The sequence below is a fragment of the Tiliqua scincoides genome, chromosome 9 (assembly GCF_035046505.1).
Source record: "Tiliqua scincoides isolate rTilSci1 chromosome 9, rTilSci1.hap2, whole genome shotgun sequence".
NCBI lineage: Eukaryota > Metazoa > Chordata > Lepidosauria > Squamata > Scincidae > Tiliqua > Tiliqua scincoides.
This window is the reverse complement of record NC_089829.1, coordinates 13,540,496-13,562,383: the sequence shown is the minus strand read 5'-3', so window position 1 is coordinate 13,562,383 and position 21,888 is coordinate 13,540,496. Positions and strand designations below refer to the sequence as shown.

General features: G+C 48.9%; 1 protein-coding gene across 1 annotated transcript in view; it reads right to left on the bottom strand.

Annotated features, from left to right (window-relative positions):
• EPHB2 (EPH receptor B2) overlaps nt 1-21,513 on the bottom strand; it is a 66,423-nt gene extending 44,910 nt beyond the window's left edge. The window contains exon 1 of the mRNA XM_066637446.1: nt 21,366-21,513. Coding sequence (XP_066493543.1) covers nt 21,366-21,513 — 148 coding nt within the window. The remainder of the gene's footprint in view (nt 1-21,365) is intronic.
• Nucleotides 21,514-21,888: the final 375 nt, after the last annotated feature.

Genomic DNA, 21,888 nt, shown 5'->3' with positions numbered 1-21,888 from the left:
TCCCGGCTTTTTCTTTAATTTTTATTTATTTATTTATTTATTTATTTGGGGGGGGGGACGGGGACGGACTGGAACCAAATCCAGAACTGAAAATCTAACCACCAGAGTGGTAACTGCACCAGAACAATGATTCAACCACCAGCCATCCAGATTTCAACTGCAAAATCAGCTTTTCCTTTCTCTAGGTTCTATCCTGTTGGAGCCACTGCATCTGCAAACACTATTTAAATATGAACAAAATAATCAGTTAAAATAATATTTTTTTTTCTCTCTCTCTCTCCCCCTCATGCTAAATAGTTATGCACATTGTACAGCAGGGTTTTTCAAACTGTGGGTCGGAACCTGACTGTTGGCGGGTCGTGAAGCTGCGTGTGACAAGCAGATGCAACTGAGAAGGAAAATGTATAGAGCTCTATGGAAAGTGAAACTGAGCCACATTACGCATTTACTCGTGAGTAGGCGACCATGATTTGGTCCACTGCGAAGGTCAAGCCCAGAGGAATCCAACACCAAAAAATGCAGCCCCCAAATACACTCGAGAAGGAAGCCCTTCCCTCCAAGTTGACAAATGTATTGTGCCCTATGGAAAACGAAACTAAACTTCACATTCGCATTCACTCACGAGTAAGCAAACGTCCCTTGGCTCATGTTGAAGGTCACGCAAAGGGGAATGCACGGCCACCAGAATGGTGGTCTGATGAAAGTGGAGCTCAAGAAATGCTCCAAAAGGCAGTGCCCCCCCCCCATCAAAGAGGATAAAAACAGAGGCAAGAGTCTGAACTAGTTACAAAACTGATTTTTAGATTTAGCATCCAAGCCAGAAGGCAACTGGAAAGTTCAACACGAACCAGAACGGAAGCCAAAAATTTAAGCTTCAACTTCCAGGTGAAAAGGGGTGCAAGGAAGGGGATAGCAATGGGATCAGCAGGAGACCAAGACAACCACAGCCTCATTATCATCCCCATGTCTTTACCAATAAGCACAGAGTTGCATTTGAGAGGGAAGTCAGAGACCCAGCTAGCATAAGCAATGGTTCTCCAATGCAGTTCTCTGCACATCAGAATGGGCTTTCCTACCAAGGAATTGGATGCATCCCATTCCAAGAACCTTACTAGGACTTCCACTTCTCTCTTGCCTTCTCCTGTGTCTTTAAGTGCAGTCAGACACATGGAAATTGAGCTGGTGAAACTTTTCCTAGAAAGAGGAGAGAACAACGGGGTGGGTGGAAGTTTCATCTCCTGCATTTGTGTGTGTTGGGCTGCTGTCAAGGCAGCAGAGCCAGCAAAACTTGGCAACAGCTTCAGCGGAGGGAGCCAGACCCACCACCCACCATGCAAGACGGGCCAGCTGCAGACGACGCTGCTCTCCTTCCTACAGAAACAGCCAACACCAGAGAGAAAGGCAGGCCCAGATGCACCACCTGCAGAACAGAGGTGGACTCAGCAGCAGGCTGAGTGATAATAGGCTGGCTGAAGGCCGGCTCACCTGATGGGGACCTGTTGGCCACCCTCACTACCAAGTGCCCAGACTAAAGGAAGTCAGCAGAGCCGGGAGCCTTTATATTGTTCGGTGACACCAGATTGGCCCTAGAGTGTCACCTGACTTTCCAGACCAGTATGGGCCATTGTGTAACCATCACCACTGGGACTGCCTGCATTTTGCTCTTCTGACCAGCAGGCAGCCAACATCAGAGAACGCTCCATCGCTCCTAAGAGGCCTCTTTGCCATCCTACGCTCCGATGCACGGTTATGGACACTTAACCCCACCAACCCTAGGAAAATTCTGCACAGGTAGGGAAAACTCCAGAGGGGTTTGCAGGCAAGCACAGGCTCTCCAGGCATCTGCCAGGAGCATGGATTTGCTTGATGTCGCATGCTTGGTGCTCTGATTCCTCCAAGCCAACAGCAGTGGGAGACAGCTGTGCTGAGTAGCTAAGGCAGGCAAACTGACCTAAATCTCTGCCAAGTGAGCCCAGGCCATGCCCAGCATTTTAGCTGGAAGACTAAAGGAGAACTGGCTCACGGACCAGCAATGTGGCAAGGAGATTCGGCTTCCCTGCCTCATGTGCCATGTGCAACAGGTGGTAGCCTTGGGCACAGAACCCCTTTCCCATTCACAGCGGTGTCCTTTTTCTCCCTATTAATATATTAGGAGGAGGACAAAGAGGAGGAGGAGAAGTATTCATACACCACTTTTCAAAAAAGCGTTCTCAAAGTGGCTTACACAGCAAAAAGAGAGACCCCAGTTCCCTGTCCCAAAAGGCCTCACAACCTAAACAGAAACAAGAATAGCCCTTGGCATTTATATGGGCGCATTTTGAGCATGCAAACACCACCACCAGGGTTCTCACTGACTAAGCCACCACCAGGGTTCTTGCTAAGCTGTGCAGCCACACAGCTGTGCAGCTCAAAGCCAGGCTCTGCACAGCATGGGGCACTGCAACCCGCGTAGCCATGGTGTAGGCTTTCTCATGAGGAAGCTGCTTGAACCATTCACTAAAGAGACTATGCCGTGTCTCCAAAACTAGACCTGATAGGGGAAAACGGATGCCATTTTTTGAATCGGCACCCCAAATATACCCAGGAATTGGTGTAACGTTTAAGGAAACCATGTGTGTTGGCCTGCGTCATCATTATCTCCATAGCGTGGATGGGAAAGACCGAGACCAAGAAGCTTGCTGAGGCAAGCTTTGAACCCAGAACTTTCTGACTCACAGTTCAGTCTCTTCACCACCACGCCAGCTCTCACAGCAGAAGTGAGGAAGTGCAAGGGAAACACCAGCAACCAGTCAGTGGGAGGACGGTTATGCTGGGATGACTAAAAACATTTGCTCTTCCCTTGCTAAACATCAAAGAGCCACGACATCGAAAGCTGCCTCTGTCCAGTTTGCTTTTTCCATAAAATGGTCAGCGGAGTCTGCACACAGCCACAGGTTCACCCGTATTGAAAGGTTAGGAGTTCACCTGTCCTCCACCCACCTGCCCCTCTGAGTCGGGACCTGCACAGGGGGACATTGATGACTCTCCGGGAGCTTCAACATCAAATTCCGCTCAGCGCAAACAGCCCCAGGCTTGAAAAAGGCTGACCCCAGCAGAGGCCTCTGCCAGGTGCAGGCAGACAAAGATTCCCCAATTCAAAAGGACTGTGGTCACACTCAGAAACAGAGTTGATGGTGGGAAAGGCAACTTGGACAAGGAGAGATCTGGCTTCCACTCCAAGTTCTACCCATTCCTGTCTGGATCCAGTCAGAGAGAAGGTGCAGCAATCAAGGGACTAACTTATGCACAGCTACCCACAGACACAGATCCCATAAGCAGTTTCAGAGCCTAATCCTGTCCTCCAACTCAAAATGCACCCTGCCTGCCTAAGTTCTAACTGGAAACACCAGGGACTGAAACTGTTTTTTTCTTCATTTATTTTATTTATCATATTTGCATACAGCCCTTCCCCCATAGAGCTCAAGGCAGTGTACACAGCTGCTCCCGTCCTTTATTCCTCACAACAACCCTGTGAGGTAGGTGAGGCTGAGAGAAAGTGACTGGCCCAAGGTCACCCAGGAAGCTTTGTGGCTGAGGGGGGATTTGAACCTGGATCTTCCAGGTCTGAGTTCACCTCCCAAACCACTACACCACCCCGGCTCTGTGATCCGTTTATGGCCTCTCGGTGGACAGCCAAAAGCTCTCGAAAGCCAGGATGGTGTCGGAGTTCAGGAGCTGGACTTAGACCTGGAAGAGCCAGGTTCAAATCAGCCACAAAGCTTCCTGAGTGATCTGGGGCCAGTCTCTCAGCCTTACCTGCCTCACAAAGTTGTTGTGAAGATAAAAAAAGGGGGAACTATGTACCCCATTGCACCAAGTTCCTTGGAGGGAGGGCAGTATAAAATCGGGAAAATTAAAAATTGAACATATGAAGCTACCTATTGAGTCAGACCATTGGTCTAGCTACTTCAATGCTGCCTTCACTAAACTGGCAGCAGCTCTCCAGGCTGAAGTCTTATACGGCTTGACTTGAATGCCAAGGATTAAACTGGGGTCCTCTGCATGCGAGGTAGGTGGTCCACCCCTGAGTTATGGCCCCTTGATGCAACGTGTTTGTTTCTCTCCTGACTCTGTGCCAAGACACCCCTTCAAGGTAAAAAAAAAAATATGTATATCCAGTATCTAAATATAGAGACTGGGAAACAACAGAAGGAGAGCTCCTGGAAAGCAGTGGACTCCCCACCGTGAGACTGTTTCGCAGACATTGTAAATGATGATGATCCATGAGACTATATTTGGAAGCGGGGACTGGAGAGCCATCAGGACGGGGAGGTGACAGCAGCAGAGCAGTGGCTGCAGCTCTTGCCCGGAAGATGGTCAGTCGGCAGACGCAATGCTGACAGACCCATTTGAGGCTGGATGAGTGGCCTGGCAGATGGCCAGGGAAAGCGACTGTCACCTTCCCCACCATAAGGGGACAACTTCACCCTGCCATAAGAACATAAGAAGAGCCCTGCTGGGTCAGGCCAAAGGCCCATCCAGTCCAGTTTCCTATATCTTACAGTGGCCTTGGGGGCCACTAGATGCCTTGGGGGCCACTCAGGGCACCAGGAGACCTGCCTCTTGTTTCACTCCCTTGCATCTGGAGTTCACAGGGACCAAGCCTATCCAACGTTCTAGTGCTGATGCAGCTAGAATGCAGCCATAAGGTAAGGGAACAAATGTTCCTTTATCATGAGGAGGCCTCTGTGACTGCCCCCCCCCCACTACTGCAGGATGCAGCACACACCCCATTGGCACAGCTGCATCAGCACTGCAAAGTTGGATAGGATTGGGCCCACAATGGAGGTTGCATATAATCATCATGGCTTGTAACCTGCAATGGACAATCCGCCCTATATCTGCCCAATCCCTCCTTTTCAAGACATCCAGGCCAGATGCCATGTCCTGTGGCAAGGAGTTCCACAGTTTAATGACATTGCCGGCCCTGGTTGGGAATGTTCTAGGTCTAGATTTCCTGTACTGAGCAGAGGGTTGGCCAACAGATCCCCTGTCAGTTTTTTTTTTTTTTTTGGGGGGGGGGGGAGTAGCAGATTCTGTGGATAGCAGTTGTAGGCGAGAACCAACATTATCCAAGACACGCTCATTAACTCTGCAACGTGCTAGAAATGATGGGACTTTATTCGAGCCAGAAACTACAGAATCCAACACTGTGATAAAGGCTAATCCAGCTGGTTTCCCGCTCTGGTCTTTCTTTGCAGGGCAACTGCCCTTTTTGGCTCTTTAGAGGAGTATCCTGAGAGGTAACAGAAGATCTGAAAACTGTGTGCAGGAATGCAAAGGGCCAGGCAGAAGGGGAAGAAGCAGGCTGATGGAGCCAAGAAAATAAGCTATGAAGGAAGCATGTTCAGGCAACCAGCTCCTGTACAGCAGGAGGGGGCAGACCAGCCTTGTGTCAAAGAGCTGGGGGGGGGGCAAAACATTTATTCTTTTCCAAATGCACAGAGTAAGGGGTGTGACTCTCCCAAATCCCCGCACTGAAAGAAATATGCAAGGTCAGAGACACAGCCATTGTACAGCACCTAGCATGCATTAAGTGCTTAACAAAGCATTAGGGGAAGCATTTAGGAAACAGGCACCAGAAAATGCTAAGCATTCCTCCTGTCTTGCTGAGTGCGAGGGCAGCGTCTCTCTGCCTTCTACATGATTTTTGGCAAGGGGATTTCCACTTCTGAATCACTACATTTTCCAACAACGTCCAGATAGGTCCTACACAGGAAGGATCTCATTCCATTCAAACAGGTAAGCCAGAGAGAGAGATACCACGAGGAAACCGGGCTGGATTCTGGCGTTCCCACCCCAAGTATGTTCACTGCCTCTGCGTAAGGACAGAACGAATGTTTTAATGTTTTGGAACCGTCATTATAGTTTCCATGTAAGTCTCAGAGGTGTTTGTGACGTAGATTCCAATCTGTGCAACTTTCCATTTCAAATTTCGCTCTGGGATGCTTCCCAAAGGATTTTTTCGGCTATGCGGGAAACGAGAAAATATTGAACAGATTCATCTCAGCCCGATGTTGGAGGACCGTATAAGGGGTGTGAAATTCAGAGATGGCTTTGGAAACACAGATTATGCAAGCAAACCTTAAAATCAATTTAAAACAGGAAAAACAACCTGCGTTTGCTCACTATCATCTCCCACCGCAAACTGCATGAACCACTCCCATTGCAAATACCAGCTTCCCAGAATGCACTCAGCCGTGTTTCTCAAACTGTAGGTCGGGACCCACTAGGTGGGTCGCGAGCCAATTTCAGGTGGGTCCCCACTCTTTTCAATATTTTATTTTTAATATATTAGACTTGATGCTCCCCTGGTATGTGACTGCATCTGGGGAAATATTACAGACCTGTACATTTAACAAGCTACTATGTATATTCTTTTAAAAAGGATAGTCAATGGGACTTACTCCTGGGTAAGTGTGGGTAGAACTGCACCAAGGATTGTTAAAAATTTTCCTGCTTGATGATGTCACTTCTGGTCATGACATCACTTCTGGTGGGTCCTGACAGATCCTCGTTCTAAAAAGTGGGTCCCAGTGCTAAACATGTGAGAACCACTGCACCACAGCATGGTTATATGGCAGCCTGGAGCACTGGGCACATTACAGATCCAACCTTTTTATATGTGGATTTTTTATACACGGATTTGACTCAACACAAATGGCCAGTGCAAATGAGAAGGAATGTGCTGATCCCTGGAGGAGAAAAATGGAATGGAACGCCAGTAGATAACAAGGGATGGCCTGTATTCCAAACTAACATTGGACCTGAAATTCAAAATGAACTTCAGCGTTTTTGTGTGAAATGGAACAGAATGCTAGATGCAGGGGAGGGTACCAGGATGCAGGTCACTTGTTGTCTTGTGTGCTCCCTAGGGCATTTGGTGGGCCACTGGGAGATACAGGAAGCTGGACTAGATGGGCCTATGGCCTGATTCAGTAGGGCTGTTCTCATGTTCTAACAGAGGAACTGGTTACTGACAGGGTCTGGCGTTTGCTCCAGCTTGCGCCAGGAATGTCAGCACTGATTGGTAGCAGCTCTCCAGAGTTTTGAGACAGATTTTTTCCCCCCAGCATCCATGGGGGTGCTGACAGGGATGAACACTGAAGACTTCTGCTTAACCAATGAGTGACAGCTTCATCCCCATCTAGTTTCCTCTGAGGATTTTTAGAGGATTTTCAGGGGGGGCCAACTGAGTTTCTATGTGAGAGGTGACATTTCTCAGAGGTCTTCAGCACAAAGGCACCAGTGTAACGTTTTGGGGTGTATGCGCAACCATGCACTCGGGGGCTTGAAACCCCAATCCCCAGGTCCATCTCCATTGCATGGAGCCTTTGCTCGGGCTCCCCCCCCCCAAGACAGAGAGAACAGCAGTTGCTCACAAGGGACCTGGTTTCATCACCCCCCTCAAAAGAACAAAATCCAGTGATATCTGACCACCCAGGGTTTGAGTTCTAGGAGCCTCTCATCATGGAGAACCTCCCCCCCCCTTACTAGTCCCACTCCCCAACAAAGCAAGCTCAAAGCTTGGGGAAAACCCTAAGCCAAAGGAAAATTCTTGGGCTTAATGGACTGTTTATAGGGTCTTTTACAGGGAAGGATGGGTAACATAACCCCAGCTCCGACGTTTCGTAGGCTCTTCTGTGAGGTTTCACTTGCGATTAAATTGCTGGCAGAGTCCCATGGCCTATAAAAAAATGAAGAGCCTGGGACATCTCTTCCCTGCAGAGACCCTGAAACTGAAGCAGCAAAGCCACGACATTAAAACCCAGGGAACAGGAATGATCAGGGACATGGCAGAAGCTCCCCATTAGTTGGATGTAAGCAGGAGGGCAGGAATGACTCCAGAAAGATGCTTTCACCCCTAAATGCCCCATCTGTGGATACCTGAATAGCTGTACTGGCTCAGAGATCACTGGTACCACAGCCTCCAGGACTCGCCCAAGATCTGCCAACACTTGAAGCAGGATGTCAAGTGGCACTTCCTGTTACTTGGTGATGCACTCAGGGCCGACCCAAACATGAGGCCAACTGAAGCTTCTGCATCAGGCAGCAGATTGGTAGGGGCGCTCCTCTCTACCAACTGTATCTCACAGTGGCCCACCAAATGCTACAGGGAACACACAAGACAACAGACACAACCTGCATCCTGCTGCCCTCCCCTGCATCTGGCAATCAGAGGCAGCCTAGCTCTACCTGGCACATACCTACCATAGACTTGTAACCCATGATGAACTAGCTAGCACATCACCAGGTAAGGAGGGCATCATGTGGCATGCTGTCTCAGGCATCAGGAGGTCTTGGGGCAGTTCTGCATGAATGCTTGGGCCATGGAGTATCTTGTTCCTCTGGAGGTTGAATGAGTATCTATCCGATTCTGTTGTTCTCTGGTGGTTAGGTTCCTAATCATCATAGGAAACCGCATCGCAGCTCAAGCTCTTGGGCTCTGCAAGCCTAAGACTGCAATCCTGTTCACACTTTCCGAGAAGCAAGTCCCATTAAGCAGAATGGGACCTACTTCTGAACAAGCATGCATAGGGTTGCACCATAAAAGAGAATAGCTAAGAAGGATGCAGAAGGATAATTCAGCTCATCCCAGTCACTAGCTGCTATTATTTTAATTCAAGGCATCAAGGTGTTGTTTTTCTTCTTCTTATATTGGAAATGAAAGGACAGGTATTAATTTGCTAAGAAAATAAAATATGGGAAAGTTGTTGCTAATCAGAGACAGGTTCCAGGACGCTTATGTCTCTGTCCCTCCACTTCCTCCTCTTTTTCATAGGATGGTGGAATTATTACACATCCCCACCATGTGACCATGATCAGGCTCCTTAGAAGTTTCCTCTTCGGGCAGGGAATCAGCCCGAGCCCCTTAGGGAGATGCTCAGACAAGCCGCAAGTGAGCAGAACTCTATGATATGGTGTGTAGGACAACGGAAGGGAAGGCCCTTGATGAAGGCATACCAACAGGGATGACACCCACAGGCGATAACAAGTCACACATACGTACACATGGACGAGTCACATGTTACGACATACACATATGGCTGATCTGTACAGGCAGGCACGGATTTACACATTATGTTCAACGCACATATCTACAACAGTAGATACAACTAGAGTGACCAGATGTAATGGAGGACAGAGTGCTTACGCCTTTGACCGTTGTATAGAAGAGGGAATTTGGGCAGGTACAGCTCAACATGGAAGGATTTGAAAAGCTGCACCTGCCCAAATCTCCTCTTCTATACAGTGGTCAAAGGCGTAGGCACTCTGTCCTCCATTGCATCTGGTCACCCTGGATACAACCTCCACATTGGAGGAATCTCATCCCTGGGTTCACTTCTTAAGCAACTGCACCTACAGTTCACAGAAAAAACATGGCCGCATGTATATAGTCACCCATATGTACACACAACATAATGTGTGAATACTCCTAGTAGGTGCAGGATAGTTCAAGACCCCACCCCACCTGAAGCATCACATCAAATACCTCCTCCTCCTTACCCAGTGGTTCACCAGCCAATGCCTCACCATTCCTCTAGTCTAGCCCACTACTCTCCTCTTCTCCACACTTCCTCTTTTGCTCCCTTACCTTCTTCCTTTTTGAACTCTGGAAGCAGAAGGAGGACCCTAAAAGTGGAAATTGACCAAGGGTGGGAGGAAAGGTGGAAATTGACAAGGTGGGAAGAGGTACCGCTTCCTAATGGCCAGCCCTGAGTGGGTAACAAGACATAGAATCCCAGAAAAACATTGTGGAGAAACTGCATTTTACTGTTATACCAGTATGAAAGTGAGCACCGGTATGTATGAGCACGGAAGCATCCAAGATCCAGCAAAAAGATGCAGTCTATTCTTATGCACTTCAAATAACTAAAACGGTGTCTCCACCATCCAGATTCTGTGGGTCATTTGAACACCTGAACACTCAATCAACCACAGATATGATTGTCGCAGTGTCCCTGCAGTGGAAGGTGCAATCTCAGCAGGAGCAGCTCCGCAGGTGGGGCCTGGTGGGCCGTGTGCCTGGGGGGCCACGCCCTATCCATCCGTGCAAGTTTTACCCTGCTTTTTCTCCAAGACGGGCACCCAAAGCAGCTTACAAAAACATATATGCAGACAAGTCATAAACCACTGAAGCATCACTAAAAACCATCAGCAGCAATGAGTAAGAGAGCAGCAGAGCCCATAAAACACAAAACAGCAAGAAGGCACACCCATAAAACCTACAGAACATCTAGTACCAAAATAGCCTTCATAAAATCAGAAGGCTGATCTAAAAAGCAATGTTCTTAGGCCCCGATGGAAAGCTTCTAGGGAAGCAGCAGCCTGAAAACTAAAAGGAATGTAGTTCCATAAGGTTGGTGCCACTACCAAGAAGGTCCTATTTCTTGCCCCCATGCCTGTGCTCAGCCAAACCTTAAGGCAGTGAGGGTCCACTGCTCCTCCTTGCCAACATCTGATAAACCAGGGCACATGGGGATGCTTACCAGGTGATATGGGGGTGCAATGACAGCTGCTAATTGTCGCCTTCTTCCCCTGGGCCATTTTATAATTTCCCCAGTGTCCTGCTCCCCCAACACTGCATCAGGAATCAAGACATTTGGTAATTAGTGCCAGGGAAAGGAAAAGGACAGAGAGAGAGAGAGAGAGAGAGAGAGAGAGAGAGAGAGAGAGAGTCAAAGAATGCAAAAAATACTTAGGATGCCATCCTATTCACATTTTCCTGGGAGTAAGCCCCATTGGACACAATGGGACTTACTTCTGAGTAGACATGCATAGAATAGGGCTGTCAATCTCTGGGTACCGAGGTTCTTACGTAGCACTGTGGCTAACGAAATCATGCCATGCACATAAACCCTGGCTACAGAATCCTACTGTAATGTCCTTCAAGATGAGGGGAGTAAGTTCCCATCAAATAAAACCCAAACACTTCTTCACACTGTACGTAATGACAGAATGACAGCCTGGGTAGCTTTGTTCAACAAAGTCTATCAATCAGTGTTAGCCCTAATAAATGGAGCATCCCTATTCAGGGGCAGTCTACCACCAAATGCCAGATGTCCACAGCAAGCCATCGGGGAAGTCGACCATCTTCATAGTCTGTTTATGAGATTCTAGGCCCATCTGCTTGGCAATTGTTAGAACAGAATGTGACTTTACTGATCCAGCAGGGCTCTTTTGACGTTCTTAAATCACGTTTCCTCCTGTATTCTTTGGCTATTTTCTACCCGAAAGCGAATAGTTTTTGGCCGATGCAACACTTAAAACATGTTGACTTACAACTAAACAGCGTCTTTATAACACTTTGGAGGATCATCCAAAACATTTGCTCATTCAACCCACACATCATTTGGACAGTGCGTGACGGTCTGCTTAGAGACAGACAGGCGCACGCTCTGAAACACAGAGATTTCTCGTGCTCATGTGTTGACTATACGTATATTCTACCCTCTCCAAAGAAGGAAGGTATTCACGCTTATTCCATTTTCTTTTCTCCATAACCCTGCAAAGCAGGCCAAGCCAAGAGACCATCCACTGGCCCAAAGTCACATAACAGAGCTGGATGAGGTGGGGAAAATCAGTCTCTACATGCAGTGGGTTGGGGGGGAGTGGCAGACTGGCAGGGTTCCCCATGCACACATTTCACCCATCTGGCTGCTCGGTTGCCCTTTCTCTGAGCCAAAGGGTTTCTTGCTCAGCCTCCCTTACTCCAACCTTACTCCAACCCTGCTTGCCTGCCCTCCACCACCATCAGTCCTTCCCACTCAACCCCTACTTTAGAAAGACTTCCAGGCAGCCAGGAGAGGCAGCCAAATGGAAGAGGGAGTAGGGTAGCAGAGTGGAATGGGACACTCTATCCTCCCCAACTCTACTGTCTTACATATACTTCCTCTTCCTCTCCAGGTTCTCTGTAGATCTGTAATTCAGTACACCCTTACCTGGAACTAAAGTTCCAATAAATTGCATGGCACTTACTTCTGAGTAGACATACCAAGAATTACTGAATGCCTTTTAAAGCTGGGAATAAGCAGGGTGGACAGATGGCAGAAGAGGAGATGCAAGAAAGGAAGGGTGAATGAGTGGGTGGGCATGCAAATTGCTGCACTTGAAGAGAAAGGGCACATGTGCATTTATGCACTTGAAAAAGAAAAGTTAAAAAAAAGTTAACAGGCCACTTCAGGCTTGGGAGAAGTTTGATCTGGTCTTGGGCAACTTTTGCTTTTGAGAAAAGACTGGGACCTGTGTGTTCTCCCTCTGAATCCCACACTGTAGCCACTCTACTCCACAGTCTCAGCTGCACAGACCAAGCCTTCTGACTTGAAGACTGGCAGCTCTCAGCTTTCCAGGAGCAACGACTGGTGGAGAGTGGGCAGGAGATGGAAAGGGAATGTACATTGTTGGTAGGAAGGGCCATAAATATCCAAGATGAGAGAGCTGAGAAAATAACAGAGTTCAGATCGTCAAAATGCATAAAACACAACTTCAGCCAGGGCTGGCCACAGATCTCCTAGCACCTGAGATGATGTGTCAAGGAAGTGTAGAGAGCGAAGTGCCCACCATTCTTCTCCGCTCCACACTTCGTCTTCCGCTATTCTCCCATTTTCCAACTGAGGGAGCAGGAGGAATCATAGAATCACAGAGTTGGAAGGGGCTTAATAGGTCATTTAGTCCAACCCCCAAGCAGGAGAAGCAGGCACAGTGAGTGGGCAAGGAGGTGGGTGTCCCCGTCAACCTGCTGCCTGAGGCAACTATCTCAGCTGGCCTTACGAATGAGCCGGACCTGACTACAAAATACTCCAAGGTGAGGTCAGTGGATGATGGCGACATGGAGAGCAGTGTCACCTACAGTTAGGGGCTTGGTCCATGTGTGAAGAGAGGGGCTGCAGCTCAGTTGAAGAGCACATCCTTAGCCAACAGAGGGTCCCAAGTTCATTCCTGGTATAGGCTAGGAAAGACCCTCACCTGGAAAGCCACTGCCAGTCAGTGTAGTCAATATTGAGCTTCAATGTTCACATGCATACATAGCTCAGACCTGCACAACTTGTTTCCTAATTTAAATAGCACCCACTGGCAAGTGGGGGAGAGTGTATGTGATCAGCATCAGAACCATGGTTCATGGGGACAATGTATTTTTCTTTTCTTCTATTAGGGCCAAGGGAAGCTCCCCTCCCAGGCAAATAGCAGCTTCACTGGCACTGTTTCCATCAGGATCACAGCAGGAAAGGGTTAAATATATGCTGTGGACCTGGTCCTGAGTGGGGGGGGGGGGGCATGGCTGTCATTTCAATTCTGAAAAAAAAGCAAGGCTTAATTACACATTACACATCTCACACAGTTTAGCCATTGGTATTCTCGCTTGCCAATGCTCCTTCACCTTGATATAAATGGGAAATTTTGCTTTCATATAGTTTTTTGTGCACTGAAATTTCTTTCTTTTTTTAGAGTCGAAGACTAAAAAGACACTCTTCAGGTCATGGGCATCTGTTCAGCCTTTCCTAGAAGCCCTAACCCCACCCCGCCCCGGAGCCACCTTTTGCCCTGAGAAAGGTGAATCCACCACTTTCTCCAGCTCTTCACCTGATCTAACGAGCTTAGAACAATCTGCCAGGGCTTAGCCTAGATCTGTCTTCTTTGTCCAACCCTCGGTGAATATAAAACGGTAATTCTCCTTCTACCTGACATGCTTTTAAATATTTGGAAAAAAAATAAATGTCAACGTGTCTTGTGGTTTTTGCAAGGTTCTCGAGCCTCAGATCATTCCACCTTCCTTTATACGACTTGTCTTGGGGGGGAGGGGTCCATCATCACTGTTGGGAAGGGAGTCGGCAAGGATACCAGAAGAGGTCACCAAGAACAGTCCTTCAACTGGGGTTCAATGCTCTCCCAGGAACAGTGGGAGAGAAATCTGCAAAAGGTTCCGCATTCAACCCCTGGCAGCATCTTCAGGTAGGGCTTGGAAAGAGGATGAACCCAAGGAGAGCTCCTTCCAATCTGCATGTGTCCCATTCAAGATCTTTACTATCAGGGCCAGCCCATCCATGAGGCCAGCTGAAGCTGTTGCATCAGGCAGCAGATAAGCAGGGTCCCCATCTCTGCCTACTTGCCTCCACTACTCCTCCCTCTCTTTCCACTCCCTGGACTGGAAAAGGAAGCGGGAGACAGAGAGGAGAAGGAAGTGTGGAGGTGAGGAGAGTGCTGAGCCAGAGCAATGGAGAGTGGGAGGAGCAGAGGCTGGCACAGGGCCAGCCCATTTGTGAGACCAACGGAAGCTATTGCCTCAGGCATTAGGAGGTCTTGAACTGGCCCTACCTACTTCTTCCATTTCTCAGGGGAGGAATGCTGGGAGATAGTATGCTTTCATCTATTGGTGGGCTTCCCAGAGGCTCCTGATTGTCCACTGGGGGGGACTGTCCACTGGGTGATGGACTAGATGGGCCTTAGGCCTGATCCAGTAGGGTTCTTCTTAGGGAAAGAAACAAGAGAGGACTATTAGCATGTCTAAGAGAATCAAGGGTGCAATCAGCTGAACTTTCTCATGGAGCCAGATGCCACCCCATGGTCCTCATGAAGTTAAGTTCCAGCAGTGTCCAGTTTTGCCATAAACAAAACAAAAAGAGGACCACAGAGGAATGGGGGGACGACGACAGTCATGGCAAGAGAGCATCTTTGGATGGCATGAACGCAGAACCAGCCCATCAATAAGGCCAACTGAAGTTGTTGCATCAGGGAGCAGAATGGTGGCAGGAGGAACTTCCCTCCTCTGCTTCTCCTTCTCCTTCCATTCCCTCAATAGATCGAGGAAGAGGGGAGTGCCTGGAGAAAACACTGGAGAGTGGGAGAAGCACAGGCTGGCATATCATCGGGTGGCAGCATTAGGCATGCAGTCTCAGGCGGCAGGAGGTCTAGAGGCAGCCCTACGAAAATACCAGGGCAATGGGGTGTCCTGGCATCTCCTTCTCGAGGTTGAATGAGTAACTATCAAGTCCTGTTGTCCTCTGTGGGGGGGGGGGTCAAGTTATTATCTGTCCCAATCCCACCTGGAACTGCTGCCACAAACTGAACCCAGGACTAGTCTGTTATCTTTGTAGTAGACAACACACAGACACTATGAAGCAGCTTCATTTGTTTACTCCCCTGTCACTAGGACAAAAAAAAAAAGACTCTAGGCTAGAATTCCCCTCACCCCAAGGTGCTTGCTTTCTATGGACTTGAATTGGACTTGAATTGATTCACCCAGGCTTGCTTGGCTTACTCAGCTGGCAGCAGCTCTCAAAGGTTACAGGCAGAGAGAGAGAGAGAGAGGACTTCCTCAAACCAAACTATGACTTTTTAAAAATCATGTTTGATTGGCATTTTTGCTAGGAAGTGAGGTTGGGAATTCTCGCTGCTTGTGCCAGAAGCTCCCAGGGATTCTGAGAGTACCTGTGCAACCCCACATCAGGACACTCCCCACTCCATGAAAACCAGTAGCAGAAAAAGGCATTTTTGCACAACGGTTCCAATGATCACAGCAAGAGAAATAAAGACTAGGATCGGATTTGCAACAACCTAAGAAAGGCCCTGCTGAATCAGACCCACAGTCCATCTAAACCAGCATCCTGTTCCCCACAGTGGCCAACCGGATGCCTCTGGGACACCCATAGAAGGCACTTTAACCCAGAAAGGTATATCTCCTCTACCGCCATTGCAACTAAAATTCAGAGGTAGACTGCTATTAAACATAGAGGCTCCACTTAGTTATCATTGCCACTGATCAACTGTGTCTCCTCCCTGAAAGTCTCTATGCTTCTTTTAAAGCCACTTAAATGGGTGGCCGTCCCCAAATTTCACAGTAGCAAATTCCAAAAATTAATAAGGCAAGGCATGAGGAAGTCTTTTCTTCTGCCCATCCTGAATCTTAGCTTTGTCAGATGATTCCCCCCCCCCACCCCGAAAATCTATCTCTGTCCACTCTCTCCCTCCACCGCATGCCTGGCTGATGACATGCAAGACTGTCCCCCCGAGAGACCCATGGGAAGAAGGACTCTCCTCTCTGACACTCCTAATGTGCTCCAGGTGGCTTGGTTAAAAGACAGATTCACCTCCCGGCTCTGCCATTAAAGGGAACTCGTGTCAACTGTCTCTTTCAAAGCTTGAGCTGTGAGGCTAAAAATATGCGGCTTAAATATTTCAGCTGGGTTTGTGAGTGCGCATGTGGGTGGGTGTGTGTGTTGTTCAAAAACCTCTCGCTCTGACACATCATCCCTGGCTACCAGCGAGGAGGGAGAGAGATTGACAGCGGTCCAAATGGGCATTCAGTCCAAGTACGGTGACAGTCACATGTATTAACGGCTTTTGTCTTTCTCCGACATTAAAATTTCACCGGCTCTATCCAGCCCTGGGAAATCTCCCACCGCGAATCCACGTGGCCCCATTCACGGTTTCCTCCCCATCTGTTCCGTTTGCGATTTACGCTTGACTCTGCAAAATGCTCTCGCCGAGGAAGCATGGGCTGCACATGCTATGGGGCTGGATTGGATGCTGCTGCCATTGTCAGTGACAGATCTCGCAGCAGGCTAGGGACAGCCAGGGAGTCTTGGGCCTCTTCTGGGGTGGGGATTTTCCATGGGGGGGGGGGAGGAGGGCTGTAGCTCAATGGGAAAGCATGTGCTTTCCAGCAGAAGGGCCCAGTTCCAACCTCTAGTTTGGGCAGAGAAAAAATTCTGTATAAGGTAGTTCCCTATGCCTCTCAAACTCCTCTACAAGCAGGAGGGAAAGGAGAATTGGAACTCAGAACCTTTGGATTTAAACACGCCACCTCAAACCAACAAAGGTCTCAGCTACCAAAATCCCAGCACAAACCAGCTAATTTTTTTCAATTAATTCTACTCCACTCTTGTCTATAAGGTGACCCAAGGTGGCTCACAATTGCAAGACAAAACACATTTAAAGAGCAGAACACATAAGAACATAAGAAGATCCCTGGTGAATCAGGCCAAAGGCCATCTAGTCCAGCTTCCCATATCTCACAGTGACCCACCGAATGGGGCACTTGTCAGGGACAAGACAACAAGAGACCTGCATCCTGGTACCCTCCCCTGCATCTGGCATTCTGAGGTGGCCTACTTCTAAAATCAGGAGGTTGCACATACCCGTCGTGGCTTGTAGCCCATGACGGGCTTTTCCTCCATAAATTTGTCCAATCCCCTTTTAAAGGCATTTAGGCCAGATGTCATCACCACATCCTGTGGCAAGGAGTTCCACAGACTAGCACAACACACGGAAAGCAAAATCCACAACTGAAAATCTCAACACTGTCACTCACCAACCACCCGTCACTTCCAGACATCACCTCCCACCAAAAAAGGAATGAAAATGGCCGGGCTGGGGCTGAGTGGGCATGCGCAGGGTGGGCATTCCACAAGGTTGGTGCCACCACTGAGGAGGCCCAGCTCCTAGTAAATGTGTGCCAGCCTTCAAAGGCAAGGGCACCTGGGGAAAGGCCTCCAATGACAACCAAAGCATTTGGGGAAAGACACACGAGAGGAAAGAAGATATACAGGGCTGCAATCCTATACACACTTGCCTTGGATTAAGCCGCACTGAACATGATGGAACTCACTTCTGGTAGACATGGATAGGATTGTTCTGTACGTCCCAAATTTTAAAGGTCATAACAGGGCCCCTCGAATAGTGCTTGGGACAGAAACAAATTCTCAAGAGCCGTAAGTCACACGGGATTGGGGTGAAGGACCCTTACTGGACAATCCCAGCCAGAAGGCCAGCTGTCACACTTGGCTGCAACTGCTGTTTCTAAACACTTTTCACAGGCCGTTCCGCATACAGCATGTGACAGTAAAAAGGCAAGTGCTACGTCTCCCTTCCCTGCCACACCAACGTTTGAGTCAAAACAAAAAATCAGTGTGCTTATTGCCTTCTCCTGTGCAGTCATCTCAGCATATCACACCATCACACAGTAGATGAAGTCACCAAAACAAGCTGACCAAACTTGGAGAAAACAGGAAGGATCAAGGGTTGCACAGCCGTCACCCCCATGGTCACCCCCACGGTTCCCCAATCTTTGTATGAGAGAGGCACCACTCAAATGATGAACATCAGAATTTTTGCCTCCAAACCCAAGTACTTCAGCCTTGCTGGCTTCTGTTCTTTTAATTCTGGCAGGTGCCACTTAAATTGGCAATGTTCAAATATTGTCATCTATTCATCATGGTAGCCATGACTGTAAGCCAGTGGCGTAGCTAGAGGAGGTGCAAAGCACTAAGTTTTTCAGAGAGCCTCACCATGGCATGCAAGTGGCCACTTCCCTTTGAAAGCCTCCATTTTGCTCCCACCGTCCAGAATGGCTCCGAAGGGGAGGGGAGGAGCCGCTTGCATGCCGCGGTGAGGCTCCCTGAAAAACTCAATGCTTTATACTCCCTCTAGCTATGCCACTGCTATAAGCCACTTCCATGCGCAGAGGCAGTCTATCCCTGAATGCCACTTAGGGGACCGCAAACAGCTGCCACATTCATGCCGTTCTTATGTACTCGATCCAGGATGAAAGCAGGGGGTTCTCATGTCCCAACGGCCTTAACAAAGAACAGCAATAGCCAAAACTATTTCCTGTCAGCTTTTAACCTTCAAATACCAAAAGCAGCAAATTTGATGTCTCATCAACCATTGCGCTAATAACTTCACCCAGCAGACAAATGCAGGAAAATATTATAATTGCAGGGGAATTGTCAAACACAACCACTGTTTGATCATCTATCAACCACTGCCCAATGCCAAATACAGAAATTAAATATCACTGGATATAAAATACTTTTATCAAGAATCAAATTGTTTCTAATTGTGTTTATGTCTTTGTATTTTTATTGATGTTGTAAGTCGCATTGGGTTCCTTTGGCAAGAAGGCGGGATATTAATACAGTACATAGATAAATAGATATAGACAAATAAATAAATAAATACTCAAGTATCGCATTCATAGCAGACGTTAACATTTGCCAAGGTATATTTGGAGGGCTGAAACAGCAAGCAATGGGAGATTCACGGTCGGATCACTGGGCCGTTTCACCTTTACCTAAAAGCAATTGGAAGGGGTACAAATGGAATGCGCATTTCCATTTGTAAATGGAACCTAAACCTGCGCATTTCCCATTCTAGGTTCGCCAGGGCCCTGGGGAAGGGCAGGATTTAGGATGGGGAAACAGAGAGACACGGGGAGTCCCCCAGCCAGCGCTGCTGCTCTGACCGTATTCAGAATCCATCACAACCGTTTTCAGGTAAAAATTAAAACAAGAGGCAACGCAAACACGGATTTCCCAGGACACTCCTCTATTACGGCCTTGGGAATTTGGTTTCAGCGGTTTGTGGGCGACACTGGTGATAAAATTTGGCTTTAGAGGTTTTGACCGAACTTCTAAGATATGGCGCCTCTGCAGCCTCGCTGTCCTTCCAGGCCACCACGAGGCTCGCCGCCATTTTGGAAAATTCCCAGGCAATGGACGGCAGCACGTCCATGCATGCTCATAAACCCCTCCTCAGCGCAGTCAATCTCTTTGCTTTCCCCTCCATCTGACCAACACACCCATCTTCTCCGCCTTCATCACACACACAAGTTCACGCACGCTTTTATAGCGCCAACTCCCAACCCTTGCCAAGTGGCCAAGAGAGATCAGCTGCAATGGACACAATTTGCCTCTTGCCAGAGCTCCCACACTGCTTGGCCAGGCGCACTTTCCTCCCAGTGATAAATGTAGTTGAAACATGATCAATGTAGTTGGCCAGAACGAAGCAAGTTCTTTGACCTCTCCAGCCATTTCCAGCTTGGACAGGATTCTAGATTCCAGCGATCACCCAATTTCTGGCTTTCAGAGAATCTTGAGGCCAAAAAAGGCCTGGAGATCTGTGATCTGATCTCACGGGGTTTTTATTTTTTTTATATACTTGAAACAGCTAGAGAGGCTTTCAGTTTTGGTAAGTGCCATGGTGCTGGGGGGGGGGAAGAGGGGTTTCACCCCTTTTGCCTTGTGCCATTTCCCTGATCCGAAGCACCCCCTCTGAAATTGCTGGCCCCACTGCAAGGCACGGCAGCTACAGATTTCTGTCATCCAAATGATCAAGATTGCAGACCTAAGCACACTTCCCTGAGAGTAAACTCCACTGAACACAATGGGATTTACTTCTGAGCAGACAAGCCTAGGACTGTGCTCTAAGTTTGCAAGTAGGCAGGCTTAGAAAAGAAAGGAGTCATGGTTGGAAAAATCAACAGTTAAATCACTGCCCCTGGCCCTTAGACCTACTGTAATGTCGTGGTTATGGGGTGAAGAAAGTCTCGAGTTCAGATGTGACCTCTGCCATGAACACAAGCTTTGTCAAACCACTTTCTCTCAGTCTCAGCAACAATCATATTTTTTTTTTCATTTTCCCCCTGCTCAAGGCACAAGGTTTGCCAATATTGACCATTTCTGCAAAAATCCCAGCGCTGCAACCAGAATTCTGCTCACTGATCTACGGGAAAAAGAGGTGCCCCATTGGCATTGCAAAGGAATGATTCGACACCTGCCGTTGGGGTTATAACCGCCACAAGATCTCGGGGAGCAGAGAGCAGAGGGTGGGAGAACTCCCAGCCACGAAGCAAAAAAGAGCTGGGCCTCCTGGGAGGGGAGAGAAGCATCCCTAAAAACGACCATCTCCTGCCATGGTCTTAAACTTTTGGCAAGCATCACCAGGGAGAGAAAGCCACAGCAAAGAGGGCAACTCTCCTCTCCAATTTACGCTTTACAAGAAGACCAGGGAACAAAGGGGACAAGGCCGTCCTGGCCGCCATAGCCAAGAATTTGGTCAGTTATTTTCCTTGCACCTTCTTGGCCACCTCCATCCCGGGTGGAACCCTGCATGCTCACTGATGCTACATCACACAGGGCAGAGGCTGGAAACAGAGGTGTGTGATGCTTCTGCAGCAACAGAAAGGGATGGTAGCACATTAACTTTTCCTGTGGCACAGACACACCCACAGTATGTACTCTGGGGTCTCACAAGCAACTTTGATCAGTCAGGGCAGCCTGTCCCATTCCCCCCCCCCAAGTTGGCACTGCCACCAGAGGATGAGTCGATGCGCTCCACATAGTCCATGCGTGAGACTATGCGCAACCCATGTGCCATGCCTGCTGGTCAATGAGTGAAACTTCCCTCCCCCACAAAAAAATCAAAACTGTGGCCAAGGCCGTGGTGGCAATGTGCCACCACGGACAGGGCAGCGATGGCAGGCTGATACAGCAGCAGGCCATCCGAGCCCCAGTGGTCAGTGAAGGCAAACCATGCTCCCCACCACCCACCCACAAGGTTGGGGCCGGATGAAACCACCACGAGCGCATCATTCCTGCCGCCCTCGCCCTGCGAGACCATCTGCGGGTCACTCCTGATGCTCAGTGATGGCAGTGTCTTCCCATCAGGGCATGACCAATGTCCGGGCAGTGGGGGCATCGCCCAGCCTCCTTGTTCAGTGAGGGCATCTCTCTCTCTCTCTCTCTCTCTCCAACCTGTAGACGAGCCCATCACCCCCGCACGGCGGTGGGCACGTGTTCTTCCTTGGCCACATCCATCCCCATGACCACCATGCCAGCCCATGCCCCAGATGTGCAGCCACGCCAAGGCCACGTTTGTGTGCTCCGTGGCCACGCACAGCCTCCTCCTCACCCGGGGGGGAGGAAGGTCCTGCCTGGCCTGCCCATGGCAACCTGGTGCCAACGAGGTGCCTCCTCCTCCTCAACATCCTCCTCACCCGGAGGGGGAAGGAAGGTCCTGCCTGACCTGCCCATGCCCACCTGATGCCACCCCGATGCCAGGACTCCCTGCCTT